General features: G+C 40.8%; 2 protein-coding genes across 3 annotated transcripts in view; one reads left to right on the forward strand and one right to left on the reverse strand.

Annotated features, from left to right (window-relative positions):
- TADA2A (transcriptional adaptor 2A) overlaps positions 1–6,869 on the reverse strand; it is a 53,092-nt gene extending 46,223 nt beyond the window's left edge. For both annotated transcript variants that reach the window (XM_047080881.1, XM_047080880.1), the window contains exons 1-2: positions 6,841–6,869; positions 4,559–4,685 (exon numbers count right to left, since the gene is read on the reverse strand). In XM_047080881.1, the coding sequence (XP_046936837.1) occupies positions 4,559–4,583 (25 nt within the window). In that variant the 5' untranslated portion in view covers positions 4,584–4,685; positions 6,841–6,869. The remainder of the gene's footprint in view (positions 1–4,558; positions 4,686–6,840) is intronic.
- A 208-nt stretch (positions 6,870–7,077) lies between these two features.
- ACACA (acetyl-CoA carboxylase alpha) overlaps positions 7,078–18,484 on the forward strand; it is a 282,243-nt gene continuing 270,836 nt past the window's right edge. The window contains exon 1 of the mRNA XM_047080882.1: positions 7,078–7,520. Within this exon, the coding sequence (XP_046936838.1) occupies positions 7,483–7,520 (38 nt within the window). The 5' untranslated portion in view covers positions 7,078–7,482. The remainder of the gene's footprint in view (positions 7,521–18,484) is intronic.

An 18,484-nucleotide genomic window follows, 5' to 3' on the forward strand; every position in this document is an offset into this window, starting at 1 on the left:
GCAAAAATCATAATGGATGTTAAATCTAAGGAGAAATTTGATGAGGAGCAAGATATTTTACGGCCTGAAAGTGTCTTCCTATGGATTATTTATCATATGCAAGAGAAAAATACAAAGTATACAGTGGAGAAAAACAAACACCATGACTGGGTCTTCAAACCATTATCACCAACGAGGGGTAGAGTAAGACCCAAACAAACCCAAAACGAGAAACCTCTATTTTAAAAAGGGGGAGGGAGGAAGGGTGGGCCTGTATTCTTCAAAAGTATCAACATCATGGGGGCACCTGGGTGGCTCAGTCGGTTGACTGTCTGACTTCAGCACAGGTCATGATCTCATGGTTCGTGGGTTCGAACCCCGCATCAGTGTGCTGACACCTTGGAACTTGGAGACTGTTTCAGATTCTGTGTCTCCCTCTCTCTCAAAAGCAATGTTTTAGATAAACATTAAAGATAAACATTTAAGATAAACATTTAAAAAAAAAGTATCAATGTGACTAAAGACAAAGGCTGTGGAAATGTTTCAACTTAAAGAAGGCTAAAGAAACTTAGCAACTTAATGTTAGACCTGACCCCTGACTATATCCTGTACTGGAATGAAAAAAACACCATAAAGGACATTGTTGAGTCAAGCTTACAAAACTGAACAACAGATGGTAGACTGGATAAAAGTATTTTATTGATATTAAGTTCACTAAAGTTGATTACTGAAGTTATAAAACAGAATATCCCTATTCTTAGGAAATAAGCAATAAAGTACTTAGGGGTAAAGGGACATGATCTATGTCCCTTACCTTTAAATGACTCTGAAGAAAAAATGGGGTATCTCTGTCTACCTATAAGTATATAATACAGTATATAAATACATATATTAAGTCTAATATATGTATTTATATACTTATAAAGAAAAAGAATACGTGCAAATGAGTAAGAAGTTAACAAGTGTATGGGGATTATTTGTATGATTCTTATTCTTCTAATTTTCCTGTAAGTTTGAAATTATTTCCAGAAAAAAAGTTCCATAAAAGTTTCAAAATTATTTTATTTTATATTTTTTAATTTTTTTAAGTTTATTTATTTTGAGAGACAGAGGACATGAGCAGGGGAGCAGCAGAGAGAGGGAGAGAGAATTTCAAGTAGGGGCTCGAACTCAAACTGTTGAGATCATGACCTGAGCTGAAACCCAGAGTCAGACACTTAACTGATTGCACCACCCAGGTGCCCCTAAAAATTATCTTAAAAAGGGAAACAGGAGTGGTTTCTGTTTACACTTCCAGCATTAGAAAAATTCATTCAGGTTTTTTCCATATGTAAAATGAGAGATTTGAACTAGATGCGTTTGAAGACTTCATTCTGTCTTAATTTTATAGGAGTATGATGACAGAGTAAATAAGAGGCTTTTTAAGAAATTGCTGAGGGCATTCTTCTCGAAGCTAGAACAAGCAATCCTAAAATTCACATGGAACCACAAAAGGCCCCAAATACCCAAAGTAATTTTGAAGAAGAAGACCAAAGCAGGAGGCATCACAATCCCAGACTTTAGCCTCTACTACAAAGCTGTAATCATCAAGACAGCATGGTATTGGCACAAAAACAGACACATAGACCAATGGAATAGATTAGAAACCCCAGAACTAGTCCCACAAAAGTATGGCCAACTAATCTTTGACAAAGCAGGAAAGAATATCCAATGGAAAAAAGACAGTCTCTTTAACAAATGGTGCTGGGAGAACTGGACAGCAACATGCAGAAGGCTGAAACTAGACCACTTTCTCACACCATTCACAAAAATAAGCTCAAAATGGATAAAGGACCTGAATGTGAGACAGGAAACCATCAAAACCCTAGAGGAGAAAACAGGAAAAGACCTCTCTGACCTCAGCCATAGCAATTTCTTATTTGACACATCCCCAAAGGCAAGGGAATTAAAAGCAAAAATGAACTATTGGGACCTCATGAAGATAAAAACCTTCTGCACAGCAAAGGAAACAATCAACAAAACTAAAAGGCAACCAACGGAATGGGAAAAGATAGTTGCTAATGACATATCAGACAAAGGGCTAGTATCCAAAATCTATAAAGAGCTCACCAAATTCCACACCTGAAAGACAAACAATCCAGTGAAGAAATGGGCAGAAAAATGAATAGACGCTTCTCTAAAGAAGACATCCGGATGGCCAACAGGCACATGAAAAGATGCTCAACGTCGCTCCTCATCAGGGAAATACAAATCAAAACCACACTCAGATATCACCTCATGCCAGTCAGAGTGGCCAAAATGAACAAATCAGGAGACTATAGATGCTGGAGAGGATGTGGAGAAAAAGGAACCCTCTTGCACTGTTGGTGGGAATGCAAACTGGTGCAGCCACTCTGGAAAACAGTGTGGAGGTTCCTCAAAAAATTAAAAAATGACCTACCCTATGACCCAGCAGTAGCACTGCTAGGAATTTACCCAAGGGATACAGGAGTACTGATGCATAGGGGCACTTGTACCCCAATGTTTATAGTAGCACTTTCAACATTAGCCAAATTACGGAAGAGCCTAAATGTCCATCAACTGATGAATGGATAAAGAAATTGTGGTTTATATACACAATGGAATACTACGTGGCAATGAGAAAGAATGAAATATAGCCCTTTGTAGCAACGTGGATGGAACTGGAGAGTGTGATGCTAAGTGAAATAAGCCATACAGAGAAAGACAGATACCATATGTTTTCACTCTTATGTGGATCCTGAGAAACTTAACAGGAACCCATGGGGGAGGGGAAGAAAAAAAAAAAGAGAGGTTAGAGTGGGAGAGAGCCAAAGCATAAGAGACTCTTAAAAAATGAGAACACACTGAGGGCTGATGGGGGGTGGGAGGGAGGGGAGGGTGGGTGATGGGTATTGAAGAGGGCATGTTTGGGATGAGCACTGGGTGTTGTATGGAAACCAATTTGACAATAAATTTCATATATTTAAAAATAAAATAAAATAAAATAAAATAAAATAAAATAAAATAAAATAAAATAAAATAAAATAAAATAAAATAAATAAAATAAAATAAAATAAAATAAAATAAAATAAAATAAAGTAAAGTAAAGTAAAGTAAAGTAAAATAAAATAAATTGCTGAGGGGCTCCTGGGTAGCTCGGTTGGTTGAGCATCACTTGATTTTGGCTCAGGTCATGATCTCACAGGTCGTGGGATTGAGCTCCCCCATCAGGTTCTGCGCTGACAGTGTGGAGCCTGTTTGGGATTCCCCCTCTCTCTCAAAACTAAATAAACATTAAAAAAAAAAAAGAGGGGAGCCTGGGTGGCTCAGTCAGTTGGGCCTCTGACTCAAGGTCATGATCTCATGGTCCGTGGGATCGAGCCCTCCATCAGGCTCTGTGCTGACAGCTCGGAGCCTGGAGCCTGCTTCAGATTCTGTGTCTCCCTCTCTCCCTGCCTCTCCCCGCCTCTCCCCCACTCACACTCCATCTCTCAAAAATGAATAAACGTTAAAAAAAAGAAAAAGAAAAAGAAAAAGAAACTGCTGAAGAGGAAACAACACCCAGAAGTGCCTTTTTATTTCTTCTTATTGGGACACTACTAATACCTAACAATAGAATTCCGATTTCTGCCAAATCTCTTATCAGAAACAAAGAAAAGACAGTATATTTTCTTCTCCATAGCTGTAGCTGCCTGAATTTATTTTACACATATACCATAATTCTCTGCATTATTACTATAGTGGTTCACTCTTAGAACACAAGTTCCACCTTTTTAAAAGAGAAGGGGGAGAGGAGCATGTCTTTTATCCTACCACTGACGTTCTTTTTTTTTTTTTCTTTTTAATGTTTTTATTTATTTTTGAGAGAGAGAGAGAGAGAGAGAGACAGCAAGCAGGTGAGGGGCAGAGAGAGGAGACAGAATCTGAAGCAGGCTCCAGGCTCTGAGCTGTCACAGAGCCCAACGCGGGGCTCGAACTTATGAGCTATGAGATCATGACCTGAGCCAAAGTAGGTTGCTCAACTGACTGAGTCACCCAGGCGCCCCGCACTGACATTGTTTCTTATCAAGGCATCTGAAATATGTTCTTGTTCTAAACAGTAATCCAACTGCTTTCTTAAGTCTAATTGCAGGTTAATCATACTATGCCTGAGCACAGTTTTCTTATGAGACCTAGAGTGATATGTTTATGTTATTTGTTTCGTGGACAATCAATAAGTATTGTTAACTTTTTTAAGTTTATTTATTTATTTTGATAGAGCGAATGAGAGAGGGACAGAGAGAGGGAGAGAGAATCCCAAGTAGGCTCCACTCTATCAGCACAGAACCTGATTCAGGGCTTGATTCCACAAACTGTGAGATCATGACCTGAGCCAAAACAAACAGTCAGACATTAACCAACTGAACCTCCCAGGTGCCCCTAAATATTGTTAATTTTATTCTGATTTGATACCGTTATTCCTTTAGGATCAGATTCTCAGGGCTTTGTTTAACTTCACAGTGCTTATTTTTCTTCTTTGATCAATTCTACTTCAATTTGCTGTTAATATTCGCCTGGGACTTGTTCCCACTATACTTACTGCTGAAGGAACCCAAACGGTCCATTCTCTAATTTGCAAACAATCTTGTTTTGATCTTCCTCAATGCAGTGCTCCTTCAAAAAGAAGTCAGAACTGGCCAAAACATACACCAAAGCTTGATGCCCTCCTATGAACATACAAAGTGGCACACCAATCAGGAAATAATTCAAAGAAATAAGATACAGAGAAGATGATGCAATGTACTCAATTCTGCCACATCCTAGTTTTGTAATGATAAGCAAATTATTTTACCTCTATAAGCCTATTTCCTCGTCTGTAAAGTGGGTATGATAAACAGTATCTACTTCCTAGAGTTATCATGAGGATTAAATACCAAAATCCATATAAATAATGTACCATGGTACCTGGTACATTATCCACAGTAAGCCCTTTATAAAGGTTATATATCTCTAATACACAACTACTGTTTTTCTCTACCCAGTATTACTTCTCTCCTTAACACTCTTTCCTTTGGTAACCCCACTAGAACGATATGAAATGTGGATGAGTCAGTTTCCCAATCACAATACTCTATATTTCATCCCCACAGCTAAAGCAACCAGCTATCTTATGGAAATCTGAATCTTCAGTAAGACATGTAAGGAAGAAGGCAGTTGGAGCCCAGTCATTCACTAATCAAAGAATTTGGTCCATGAGCTCTGGCTGTTGAGATCCCCATCCCCAAGGGTGGCCCAACTGTTTAGTTTTTCTTCTCATTTCTCTACCTTTCGAATAATAGTTTAATATGAATGAGTTTCTTTTAGTAGAAACCAAGGAACCCTGTCTATTACAACATACATTTGTTCACTTAGTTACTCTTTGAACAAGTACTTAATGTTTGTACAATGTACAAAGTATTTTCTTGAAGGTAGAAATGAAATCATATTTCACACTAAGCCAAGAAAATATCCACCTTTCTTCTATAGTCACATAGCTCCTTAGCTATCTCCTTTCTGACATTTTTCATTCTACTTTGTGAGGATTACTTCTGGATGCATATTTTTTCCATTTCTTGACTAAATGAAAGCAGGGACTACTATCCAATACACATCTGCATGCTTTGAAGTGCAAACACAGAGAAAGAACTCAATAAAGAAAATGTAATGGACAAATGTTAGTTTTAACTAAATGTTCATCTGTAGTTCTCTTGGAGTGACTTCTTTAACCTGGTATTCTGAGCTTAAGGTATAATTAATCATTAAGTCATAATGACATTCAGATAGCATTGGCGAGCAACAACTTGTCTTTTCTGAAATGGGCTGGGATAGGATGGTTCTCTGCCTGCTCTAGTCCCAGGGAGTTAGTCTCTGAAGAAAAATGGCTTTAGCAAGAGGTACTATGTACTCAGTAATAAAATAATGGCCAACATTTACTGAACTTTTCTTATGTGCCAGGTACCGTTGTACCACTCTATGTGGATTATCTTTGAATCCTCCCAACCTTCTCAGGCATGCTGCTTTTTTAAAGAAGGAAGCTCTGAGACTACTACCTGCACGATGTCTTAAAGATTGTGAACAAAAGGGACATTTCAACAGAGGTTAACAGAAATGATCAAATAAAGGATGTATAAACATTCCACATCACAATCGCAATATCGCAATAAGCGTAATTTTCTTTTTTCCCCTCCTTTCTTCTCACAAGAGATATTTCTGACACTAACATCCATGAAAGGATGGGTGGTGGCTCCAGATTAACATCTGCCAAATTCAAAGTCACTGGGAGAAGGAAGGCAGGCACTGTGAAGAACGGCGTTCTGTGTGCAATCTTTGGATTGGTGCAATCTTTGGAATTTTGCAAACAAGGATGAGTTCCTCGCTTCGTTCCTTATTGAACTGTGTGATCTTGGGCAAGTCATTTTACCTGAGCCTCAGTCGGCCTCAGCTCCTACCTAGTGTGCGAGGCCTACTTGCAGACTGGAAAAGTAACGTCGGTCAGGTGCATGGCCCAGAGCTGCTGTTGCTGGCGTAATTAGGCGCGCCACTGTACAGACAGGAATCCCGAAGCTCTAAGCCGCTCACTGCCGCCCAGGGCCGCCCAGGGGGCGGGGCGCGCCAGACTCGCCGCCAGGCGGGGCCGAGGGGTCAGGCCGGGCCCGCGCCGCCCTCCCCCAAGCGCGGCGTAGCCCCACACCTCCCCTCACCAACCACCCGCCTTGTCCCCCAAGCCGCCAGGGCTCAACGCCCGACCCCTCCCCCGCCGCAACTCGCGGCCCCCGTCACCCCCTCGGCCGCCAGAGAGCTAGCGCCCCGTTGCCACCCACCCCACAGCGCCTCGTGCCTCACCTCGTCGCGTCCCTTTCTTTCGCGCCGCGGTGCCGCCTGCCGCGCGCGCCCCCGGGCGTGCGTGCTCGTTCCCGAGCGGCACAGGCGCGAGCGCGCCGCTGCCGCCGCCGCCGCCCTTCCCCTGCCTTCGGGGCCCCGCCGTCGCTGTCGCCGTCGCCGTCGCCGCCGCCGCCGCCCCCGCCGCCCCCTCCACCCCCTCGGCCCGCGCCCAGGCTTCGCCGCGCGCCCGCCGCGGTCCTCTGGCAGAGGCCCGGAGAGGGGTAGGGCTGACTGAGTAGCTTGCCTGACTTGAGTCCGGGCAGCAGTCACTTTTGCGTGTGGCGCGTTGCGGGTCGCCAGAGGCTTACCGGTGCGTGGCGCCGTTCGATCCGCGCCAGAGTGCGGTGAGGTGGAGCGGGCCGGTACCGTCCTGCTTTTGTGTTTCTAACATTCCCACCCCCCGCCCCTGTTGCAGCGAAGGAAACTGGGGCCAGTCGGGTTTTGCAGTGCTGCTCGTGGATTAACCAGACTGACTGAATGGTGTAAGGGTAAACAGGGTACGTTTTATTCAGATGCTTCTGGAACGTCGAAATTCTCTTCTTTGGAAAGAACCATCCCCTCTTTGGACTTTAGGGGCCCAGATAGAGGCGCAATGATGAGAGGATGTGGTGGTCCACTCTGATGTCAATCTTGAGGGCTAGGTACGTCCCAACATCTTTTTACTACTACTAATTATTATAATAGCTACCATTTGTCGAGTGTTTATTGCATGCCAGGCATTGTACAAAGGCGCTTACATCCATGGTGTCATTTTAATCTTCAACCTTGTGAGGTAGGCACTATTATTATCCCCATTTTCCAGGTGAAGACGTGGAGACTGGCTTATAAATAACTTGGGATCACGGGGCTAGGAAGTGTTGGGAAGGGGATTCAAGCCGTGGTTAATTTCACCGCTATGCGGTTACATCTGTTTAGAAGTCTGTTTCATAAAAATGCCCAACCTCTGTTTGAATTCATTTGCATTTTCTGCCGGTGTAGCCTCTTTATTCATCTTTCAGTATATGAATACTACAAATTCATCTGAAAAATAATCAGAAAATTCACACAAGCGAAAATAATGTGAAAACCAGCTTCTACTGGTGTTAAATAAGCAGTTAACATTTTGGTTATAGTCTTCCAGACATTTTCCTATGCATCATGCCAGTAGATACATTATAATGTAGTTTTACATTTGATGTAAATCAGAAAATCTATTCAGTCGTTTATTCAACAAATGTTTAATGAGCAGACACTGTTATAGGTGCTGAGAATTCAGTAGTGAACAGTCTCTGCCTCTTATAATAGTGGGAGAGATTGACAAAACAGTACACGTATTACTAGATAATAGATAATGTCCAGTAATGTGTCAAGTTTATGAGGAAAAATAAATCAGAATGAAGGGATAAGAATGATGTGGGCATGGCCTTTTAGATGAGGTAGACAAGGAAGGCCTCTTAATTGAAAGAGCACATAAGCAGAAACCTAATCATTAAACAAGGAAGGCAGCACGTGGGTTTCCAGAGGGAAACTATTCTAGAAGAGAAGCAGCAAATTGCAGTGGCTCTGAGATAGGGACTTGCTTGACTTGTTGGAGAAGAAGCAAGGAGACCGATGTGGCTGCAGCACAGCAAATTAGGGAAATAAGTTGGGAAAAGGCAGAAACCAGATCATGCATCATCTCGTAAGCCAACATGGTTGGACTTTGCATTTTGGAAGGATGTGGTAGAGTATCATGGAAGGGTTAAGAGCAAAAGAGTAATCGGATTTTTTTTTTTTTTTTGACTGAAGGAAACTTTTATTTAGGGTTTAACTCCTTGCCAAGGAGTGTGGATTTGGATTTTATTTATTTTAGAGCAGTTTCTTTGCAGAGATGGCTCATGAAAGACTCCATGATGTGTGGTGTGGGAGGTAATCAGATTTGTTTTGAAAGGATCACTCTGGCAGCTGTGTGGAGAATAGATGGTAGAAACTTTAAAATTACTCTTTAAAACATAAATTTTCCTTTTACACAGCAATCGTTCAACAGATGGTTTATCAACATTGGTGTTTCACCTATGTCTTTACACCTTTGCAACCACTCACATCTTTACAAAGATGAGATAGGGTCAGGCACTTCAGGCCTTTTCTTCATGTCTTTCTCGCCTAAACTGAAGGTTTTTGAGACTGGCTTGGGCATATATCCAGATCTGGACGTCATGATTGTCGAATATGAGTCATCAATGTTGTACTATTGTGGAAAAAACAATCCCCCACATAATCCTGGGATCTATTTGTTAAAAACATAGCACACAAACACCTGAAAATCATCCTCTGCTTCAATTGATGTTAGGGTCTCATTAGAATTCCAAGTCCCAATTTAGTTATTGTGCTTAAGAAAGATGTGGAAGAATTTAAAATGCACAGTGAGAGAAGGATAACACTGATTCAGGCAATGCTTTTCTGGGGTTTTGCCTTCAGCAATGTAGTGGATAGTGGCATCAATTTTAAGACCAGCTGAAGGGAAGTGAAAGACCAGCTGTGGGAAGAAAAATTAAAATTTCTGTTTTGGATTTGTGTTTTGCAATCTCAGTGGAAATGATATATGTAAATTTAGAGCTCAGAGGAGAGGCTAGAACTAAAGTTGTATAACCGTATTAAAATTATTTCTTTACATGTGTGTCTTCTTTAGACAGAGCTTGAGGACAGACACTGTCTTTTCTTCTTTGTAACTTCACTGCCTTTATATATAAGAAGAGAAGAAGATACCTGCTTTCACTGCAGGTCCAAGCACCTGAACATGACTTAAAAGTAAGGTGACCTGCGATGCTAGGATGGCTCGGTTGGTTGAGCATGGGACTCTTGATTTTTGCTCAGGTCATGATCCCAGGGTCATCGGATCGAGCCCTGCCTCGCTGAGTGTTGAGTCTGCTTAAGATTCTCTTCTCTCTCCCTCTGCCTCTCCCCAGCGCGCGTGTGCTCTCTCTCTCTCTGTCTCTCTCTCTCTCTGTCTCTCTCTCTCTCTCTCTCTCTCACACACACACACACACACACACACACACACAAAATAAAAGTTTAAAAAAAAAGGGGGGTGACCGTAAGTCCCAATTTGCTCAGGTCAGTTCTGATTTGTTCTTGTCCTCTTATAATTAGTAATATTGTCCCATTTCACTCTCAGAAACATCTCAGTTTGTACAATAAGTTATATGGCCACTGTTTGTAGAAAGACCTTCAGGGTCTAGAATCTTCCTATTTCTTTGTCAGCACCACCCCATCCTATTCTTCATTTCCCAGCCCAACAGAAATACCTCCATTTCTCCCTCCGTATGCACTCTGATACTTCCAGGCTTCCTTTGCCTGGTTCTTCCACCTCAGCCTAGACATCGCTTCCTCAGGAACATCTTTCCTGACCCCCCTCCCTGCCCCCAAACTCTGGGTTAAATAGCCGCCTTCTCCTCCTCCTCCTCCTCCTCCTTCTTCTTTTACTTTTTAAAATGTTTTTATTTATTTTGAGAGACACACCATGAGTGAGAGAGGGGCAGAGAGAGAGAGGGAGACACAGATTCTGAGGCAGGCTCCAGGCATTGAGCTGTCAGCCTAGAGCCTGACTCGGGGCTTGAACTCATAAACTGTGAGATCATGATCTGAGCCAAAGTCAGATACTTAGCCAACTGAGTCACCCAGGTGCCCCATAGGGTAGCCTTCTGAACATGTTTCTAGAGCACCTTGTATTCAACTGGTTACAGCCTTTTCTTCCCTCACTAAATATGTCTGTAAAGGAACCTGAAAAAAACTTCATAAGACAGAAATTTACATTAATAATATCCAAGATCAGTGTATGTTGAAGTAATATTTTTGAAGGTTGAACTTTAGGACAGATCGATATCACATCTTCGAAACCCTTCCATTCTTAAATTTTTTTTAACGTTTATTTATTTTTGAGAGAGAGACAGGGCATGAGCAGGAGAGGGGCAGAGAGAGAGGGAGACACAGAATCTGAGGCAGGCTCCAGGCTCTGAGCTGTCAGCACAGAGCCCAACGCGGGGCTTGAACTCACAAACTGTGAGATCATGACCTGAACCAAAGTCAGACGCTCAACTGACTGAGCCACCCAAGTGCCCTGAAGCCCTTCCATCCTTAATGGAGGAGGTTGGCTTTGGAACTTGAAATCCAAGAGGGAAAATTGTATCCTACTGCCAGGGTCTGTCTATGATGTAGGTGCCATTGACCAAGTCCACAATATCTCAGCAGCTCCTCTTCAACTGTTAAGCTGGTGTAATTAAAATCAAGTGCAGGTTCTGAGCTTCCCTCTGTATGGAAATGATTCTCTACCATTTCTAGTTACTCACTTGTTCTGAGTGCTGAAAGTCTTTATGAACTTTATCTCATCTAATACTTATTTTTCCTGTAACTGAGGTGGTTCTTTGAAGTTTGGTATACAAGTAGATAAAAACAGAAAATCTAAAAGTCTATGCCTTGTGGGTTTCAACTTCCTACCCTTTAAACTCTAAGGTATACCCAGTAAATGTAAGTTAGCCAGAGATTTAGGTCCTGGGGCAAAGTCCTTGCCAGTTACAGGGGCTCTTCAAGGCAAGGAATCTTCCATGACATACTTAGTAGAGAGGGTTTCACCCCACAGAAGGCATGAACCTCAAAGATTACAGTTCTTAGCTCTCAGCTCTTTGAGTTCACATGCTGAGTTACTTTCACAGAAGCACAGACTCCTCTGTGGCCCAGCTCAGGACTGGTTCCAGCCTCCTCAGCCTCTGCTGCTGCTTCTTGCATTCAGCAGCATTGCTTTCCTCCTTCCTGCCCATCCTTACTCCTCCCTCCTTATCTTTCTCTTTTTGTGACCACCCTAGTCAAAGGAGTTAAGGGATCAATTATTTTCTTTCCAGAAGGTTCCTAGACTGCTTATTTAACTTGATCCACCCCCGGGCTCTGGGCTGATGGCTCAGAGCCTGGAGCCTGCGTCCGATTCTGTGTCTCCCTCTCTCTCTGCCCCTCCCCCGTTCATGCTCTGTCTGTCTCTGTCTCAAAAATAAATAAAAACGTTAAAAAAAAATTTTATAAAAAAAAAAAAAATAAGGGGCGCCTGGGTGGCTCAGTCGGTTAAGCATCCGACTTCAGCTCAGGTCATGATCTCGCGGTCCGTGAGTTCGAGCCCCGCGTCGGGCTCTGGGCTGATGGCTCAGAGCCTGGAGCCTGCTTCCGATTCTGTGTCTCCCTCTCTCTCTCTGCCCCTCCCCTGTTCATGCTCTGGCTCTCTCTGTCTCAAAAATAAATAAAGGGGCGCCTGGGTGGCGCAGTCGGTTAAGCGTCCGACTTCAGCCAGGTCACGATCTCGCGGTCCGTGAGTTCGAGCCCCGCGTCAGGCTCTGGGCTGATGGCTCAGAGCCTGGAGCCTGTTTCCGATTCTGTGTCTCCCTCTCTCTCTGCCCCTCCCCCGTTCATGCTCTCTCTCTCTCTGTCCCAAAAATAAATAAACGTTGAAAAAAAAAATTTAAAAAAAAAATAAATAAATAAAAACGTTAAAAAAAAAATTTATAACTTGATCCACCCCAATTATGACCAGCCTGTAGAGGAAAGATTGAAGCACTTCTGCTAATCTGTTTATAGAAATGTAAGGTCTGTGTAGCCCTTTCTCCACATGGTGGCCTGTCAGGATGCTTCTGCATAAGTAAGAGGGTCCTAAAGATCTCAGAGATGAACAAGAAGGAAAAAAATTTTTCCTACAGGGGCCTACTGCATCCTACTTTACAGATAAGGAAAAATAAGGCTCAGAAAAGTAAAACAAAACAGAACAAAACAAAACAAAAAATGCTTGCCCAAAGTCATTTAGTCAGTGGGTAGCACAGCCAGAATGAAAACCAGATCTGGCCAAATGTAACTAATAAACAGTCCAAATGTAACTTAAAACTGAAGAGTTAGCAGATAATCAGGATTTTCATAATGCCATGGCCATTAAGCAAAGTGTTCATGAATCTGGGCTTTTGCTTCCCACCTCTTCTGCCTCTTCCTCATCACACTGACTTCTTTTGATCTATACAAAGTGCAAAGTATCTGTCTCATTAGTCACCAGGCTTCGGGTAGAATCCAAAAAGGTGAACTAGGAATATATTGGTGCTGAGTGACTTCTGTTTATCAGAAAAATTTTAACTACCAAATTTAACTACTACCCTTTACCACCTTCAAGTATTTAAGCAAGCTGTTATCTTTATGTGCTTTTTTTCCTCACGTATAAAATGAAAATTATAGTACCTAATCCATAAGAGTTTTGTAAGAATATGGCTATATGTATAAAATACCTAGTTCATGGGCTGGCTCAGTTGGTAGAGTGTGCAACTCTTGATCCCAAGGTTATGAGTTCAAGCCTCATGTTGGGTGTAGAGATTACTTAAAAATAAAAAAATAAATGGGAATGCAAGCTGGTGCAGCCACTCTGGAAAACAGTATGGAGGTTCCTCAAAAAACTAAAAATAGAACTACCTTATGACCCAGCAGTTGCACTACTAGGCATTTATCCAGGGGATACAGGTGTGCTGTTTCGAAGGGGCACATGCACCCCAATGTTTATAGCAGCACTGTCAACAATAGCTAAAGTATGGAAAGAGCACAAATGTCTGTGGGCCCAAATTCATCCATCGATGGATGAATGGATAAAGAAGATGTATATATATATATATGTACACAATGGAGTATTACTCACCAATCAAAAAGAATGAAATCTTGCCATTTGCAACTACGTGGACGGAACTGGAGGGTATTATGCTAAGTGAAATTAGTTAAAGAAAGACAAAAATCATATGACTTCACTCATATGAGGACTTTAAGAGACAAAACAGATGAACATAAGGGAAGGGAAACAAAAATAATATAAAAATAGGGAGGGGGACAACACATAAGAGACTCTTAAATATGGAGAACAAACAGAGGGTTACTGGAGGGATTGTGGGGGGGGGATGGGCTAAATGGGTAAGGGGCATTAAGGAATCTACTCCTGAAATTGTTGTTGCACTATATACTAACTAATTTGGATGTAAATTTAAAAAATAAAATAAAATAATTAAAATAAAAATAAAAATCTGCTGGATTTTAGAAGCCAAAAAAAAGAACATTTTTTTAACTATGATGCTCTGAAGTACCAAAATCTGTATTTATGTTATCAGCACAAACCAAATCATTTTAACTTCATTTTAACTACTGAATCAACTGATATGTCTTCCAGTAATGTCACTTTTGAGAGAATTAACTTGTGAAAGCTTTCTTTTCTTCCATGAATTGGATGAAAAAATGGAATCAGTGTTAAAATTCACTGGTTCCTATTTCGAGGAAGTGACGATATTGACATAAAAGTGACATCACTGAGCAAATGCCTTTTTGCTAATGCATTAATAGCTATCAGTTCATTCTATGTACATACACAAGAAAATATGAAGTCATAACAAGCAAAAGTAGTATTCATGAAGAAGAGTTATTTTTTTTTTTTTTTAATTTTTTTTTTTTTCAACGTTTATTTATTTATTTGGGACAGAGAGAGACAGAGCATGAACGGGGGAGGGTCAGAGAGAGAGGGAGACACAGAATCGGAAACAGGCTCCAGGCTCCGAGCCATCAGCCCAGAGCCCGACGCGGGGCTCGAACTCACGGACCGCGAGATCGTGACCTGGCTGAAGTCGGACGCTTAACCGACTGCGCCACCCAGGCGCCCCTGAAGAAGAGTTATTTAATCTAAAAGAAAAGTCATGTCACTAAAGTGATAGGCAAATTGACCTTTGTAGATACAAGTGTTAAATCATTGTCTTTGGTCACCATCCTAAAATAATAAGTTCTGAAATGGGGAAGCTTCTTAAGCAGATTTGTGTTCTCTGCTATCTATATTATCAGTGTTATCACTTTGGTGCCATTGGTGGATGGATGGTAAATGTTCACAAACATTTTAAGTTAAACATGGAATGTCAACAATACTGAATAACAAAAATGCATTCATTTTTTTCATGAAATATGTGCTTTAGTTTTTTAAACATACTGCTGTCAAAATGACTTAAAAATGAAAATATTACCAAACAATAAAATGAATAGCTATATGTTTACCAAATAAATAAATAAAACTTAAAAATCTAAAAGTAAAATACCTAGTTCATGGTGGGAGTCAAACAAATTATAATTGTAATTCTAATTCTAGAAGTGCTCCATAGGATGACTGTGGGGCTTGTTTAGAAGTTGAACTAGGCTAGGTTGGCCAGTGCTCAACATTAGAATTTTTTCATTATTTGAATCATATCTACCTACTAGAAACCTATAGGTTTCCAGAGCACCAAACAATTAAATAGAATTTCATTTGCTGCTTGCTTCTTTAGCACCTTACTGTTTACAATAAAGAGGGTGTAAATTATCTCACAGGTCACAGAACCAATACATAGTTGCAATCAAGAATGGATAATCCAGCTTTACCTCTAACGCAGAACAAACTTGAGCTATGTCCCATTACTTAATGTAAATAGTGAACAGACTTATGCATTATGAGCAATTAACTATAAGAATCTTCCTTAGAGTACAGAATGAGTACTTTACTATTATAATCAAGTAAAATTTACAATGAGGTTAATCTGATGTGTATTTAATGATATATGTATTTGTTATTGTGCTGTGTGATAATTAGGCCTTAAATGTTAAGCTGTTTCCATAAATGACTAATTGGTTGTTTTTACATAGCAAAACACATTTTTTAGTGTTTGTCTCCTCACTTTATTAATTTTCTAGACTCTATAATCATGCCAAGGACAATAGTTTTCCCTGACTCTACTGTTTAATCATGCGCGCGCGCACACACACACACACACACACACACACACACACAAACACACTTTCAAAATGAAACAGCAAGGTTCTCCTCCCAATTTGGCACTAAAAATAGCTACTGCTCAAGTCTTTCTGTATATATTTTCTCATTTTAGTTCTTAAAAGCCCATTAAGAGAGGTGTTGTTACTCCCATTTTACTGATGCAGAAACTGATGCTCAGAGAGTGGAAGCAGGCAGCATAGTAGAGATTCAAACTTCTACCTCCAACTTGTAAGCACTACTTTTTACAACCTCAGAAGGTAAGGTGATGGATCCCAACCAAGATATGTAAAGATTTTTAAGAAGTGGACTGGCTCCTGAGAAATACCGAGTACATATAGCATATCCAAAGGGAGAATGGATCGCCTGAAGGAGGGAGGGGTTAGTTAGTAATGGAAGAGTTGAAGCCTATGGAGGCTGACTTTCTGAGTGTCCATTCAAGGAAAAGAGTCTTGGCCAATGAATTTTATGCATAATCACCCTGTTACAGGCTGCTATATTGTAGAGATACTATACCAGCCTAATGCCAACGAATATTTGAATTTTAGAACTTAACCCGCTAGTTCTGATTCCTTAAGAAAGAATTAGTATAGGGGCTAAACTAGTGTTTCTCAAGATTTTTATCATTATTTTCAGCCAGAAAGAGCCTTCTTAACACTTTTTTCCCTAATTGCTTCTTCCCCCAATGAAGTTCTAATACTACAGATCTGCCCGATAGACACCTGTTTATATATTAAAACATATATATGTGTATATATATATATATATATATATATATACAGTATATAAAAACAGTAAGATTTTTTTTTTCTGCCACTCAAGAATAAGATTTTTTTCTCTTCCATTGAGAGTGCAAACAATTATACATGAATAAATGCAGCTTCCCATACAGGCTTACCTTCAGGTTCAGGATATGCCAGTTATACAGAGGATAGTATTTTTGTACATATGACAATCATATTGCTAGTTGTAATTGATAAATTTACATATGAGCTTGGTTAGGGTAAACCTGCTGCTAAATATTGGGACCATTCTCTGTGTGTGGAAAAGTTGGGTTTCTAAGCCTATAAAGCAGCCTGAGAGGCCTTCTGACAGTCTGCTAGTCTTCTACAAGTCAACCTACAGAACATATTTTTTTATTTGAAACTTCTAGAACATTCTTATGTGTTCATTTCTCTACTTTGTAAATATTATTTAGCCCTATTCTAGGCCAAGGACTGCACCAGGACTAATAAAATGGTCTCTGCTCTCAAAAAGATGCTCATTGTCCAGTTGGGGAGACAGATATACATAAAAATAATTGCAACATAATACATGCCGTAACAGAGATGTGCTAGGTACACTAAGGGCTCCAAGGAGGGACTCACCAATTATAGGGAGAATTAAGGTGTAAGTCTCTGGGAAGTGGTGAGTTAAGTCTTGGAGAAGAGTGGGAAGGAAATTCCAAGTAGAAGGAATTATTCAAAGGCCACAGCATGAAATAGGGTGGCCAGTTTGGTCTATATGACTGGAGTACAGAGAGCAAGAAGGAGGGCCACTGTACTTGATGTTATATGGGTAGACAGAGGTCAGACTGTAGTGGGCTTTGTACTTTACTCAGAGGCCATGGAAAGCCAGTGAAGCATTTTGAATTGGGAAATAACGTTATCACTCATCTGGGTTTTAGACCTGAATCTCTCTGGCAGTGATGTGGACTGAAAAGTAACAAAATGAAAGGCCAGGGGTTTTAGCAGTCCAAGTAAGGGATGATGAGGGCTCGAACTAGCTCCATTAGAATGGGGATGAAGAAGAAGAAATGGAATGGACTTAAAGTGTTTAAGAAGCAATTAATGGATTAGGGGAGAAAAGTGAGAAGTAATAGAATTAAAGATAATTTTCAAATGTCCAGCATGGTTGACTAGACGGATGATGGTGCTGTTTACCAAGAAAGGGACCATCAGGCAAAGAGCAGACCTGAAGGGGAAAGGGCAGGCTTTGTTCTGGATATGTTGAGTTTGAGGTGTCTGTAGGATGTACAGGTGACCTTCACTAGGCAGATTCAAAAGCTAAAGGAGAAGTCTGGGTCAGATACACAGATTAGGGAGTTAGCACAAATTGCTGGAAATTTTGAAGCCACAGGAGAGGATGAGATTGCTTGAGTTCATTGAATAGAAAAAAGAGAAACTATGGGTAAAGAATAGAAATTTGAATGACAACAGGTAAGACACAGAGGAAGAGCCCACGATCCAGAAAGGGAGAAGTAGATGTAAGAGAAGTGGCAATAAAGATGGGAGGTTGGGGGTAGTCAGCAGAGCATTATTCAGACCCTGTAGGCCCTAAGAACTGAAAACATGGTACTTCTCATTTAATTTTAAATAAAAATATTGGGGTGCCTGCCTGGCTCAGTTGGTAGAGCATGTGATTCTTTTATTTTTTTATTTTTTATTTTTAATTTTTAGAGAGAGAGCAAGAGAGCCCACGAGCAGGGGAGAGGGGCAGAGGGAGAGTGAGAGAGAATCCCAAGCAGGCTCCATGCTTAGCATGGAGCCTGACGTGGGGCTTGATCCCATTACCCTGGGATTGTGACCTGTGCTAAAATTGAGAATAAGACACTCAACTGACTAAACCACCCAGGCACCCCAAGCATGCAATTCTTGATCTTGGGGTTGTAAGTTGGAACCCCACTTTGGGAATAGAGTTTATTTGAAAAAATTTTTTAATCTTTAAAATAAAAATGTTGTAAGATATGAAGTGTATGTAAGGAGAGTCCAACAAAGTTCTAATTTTTTCCTTTGGTGACCTCTCTGCTTATATCTTCTTTACTATTAT

The sequence above is a fragment of the Lynx rufus genome, unplaced genomic scaffold, assembly GCF_022079265.1.
Source record: "Lynx rufus isolate CCGP_SWC_20201006 ecotype Redwood Valley unplaced genomic scaffold, mLynRuf1.p SCAF_18, whole genome shotgun sequence".
NCBI lineage: Eukaryota > Metazoa > Chordata > Mammalia > Carnivora > Felidae > Lynx > Lynx rufus.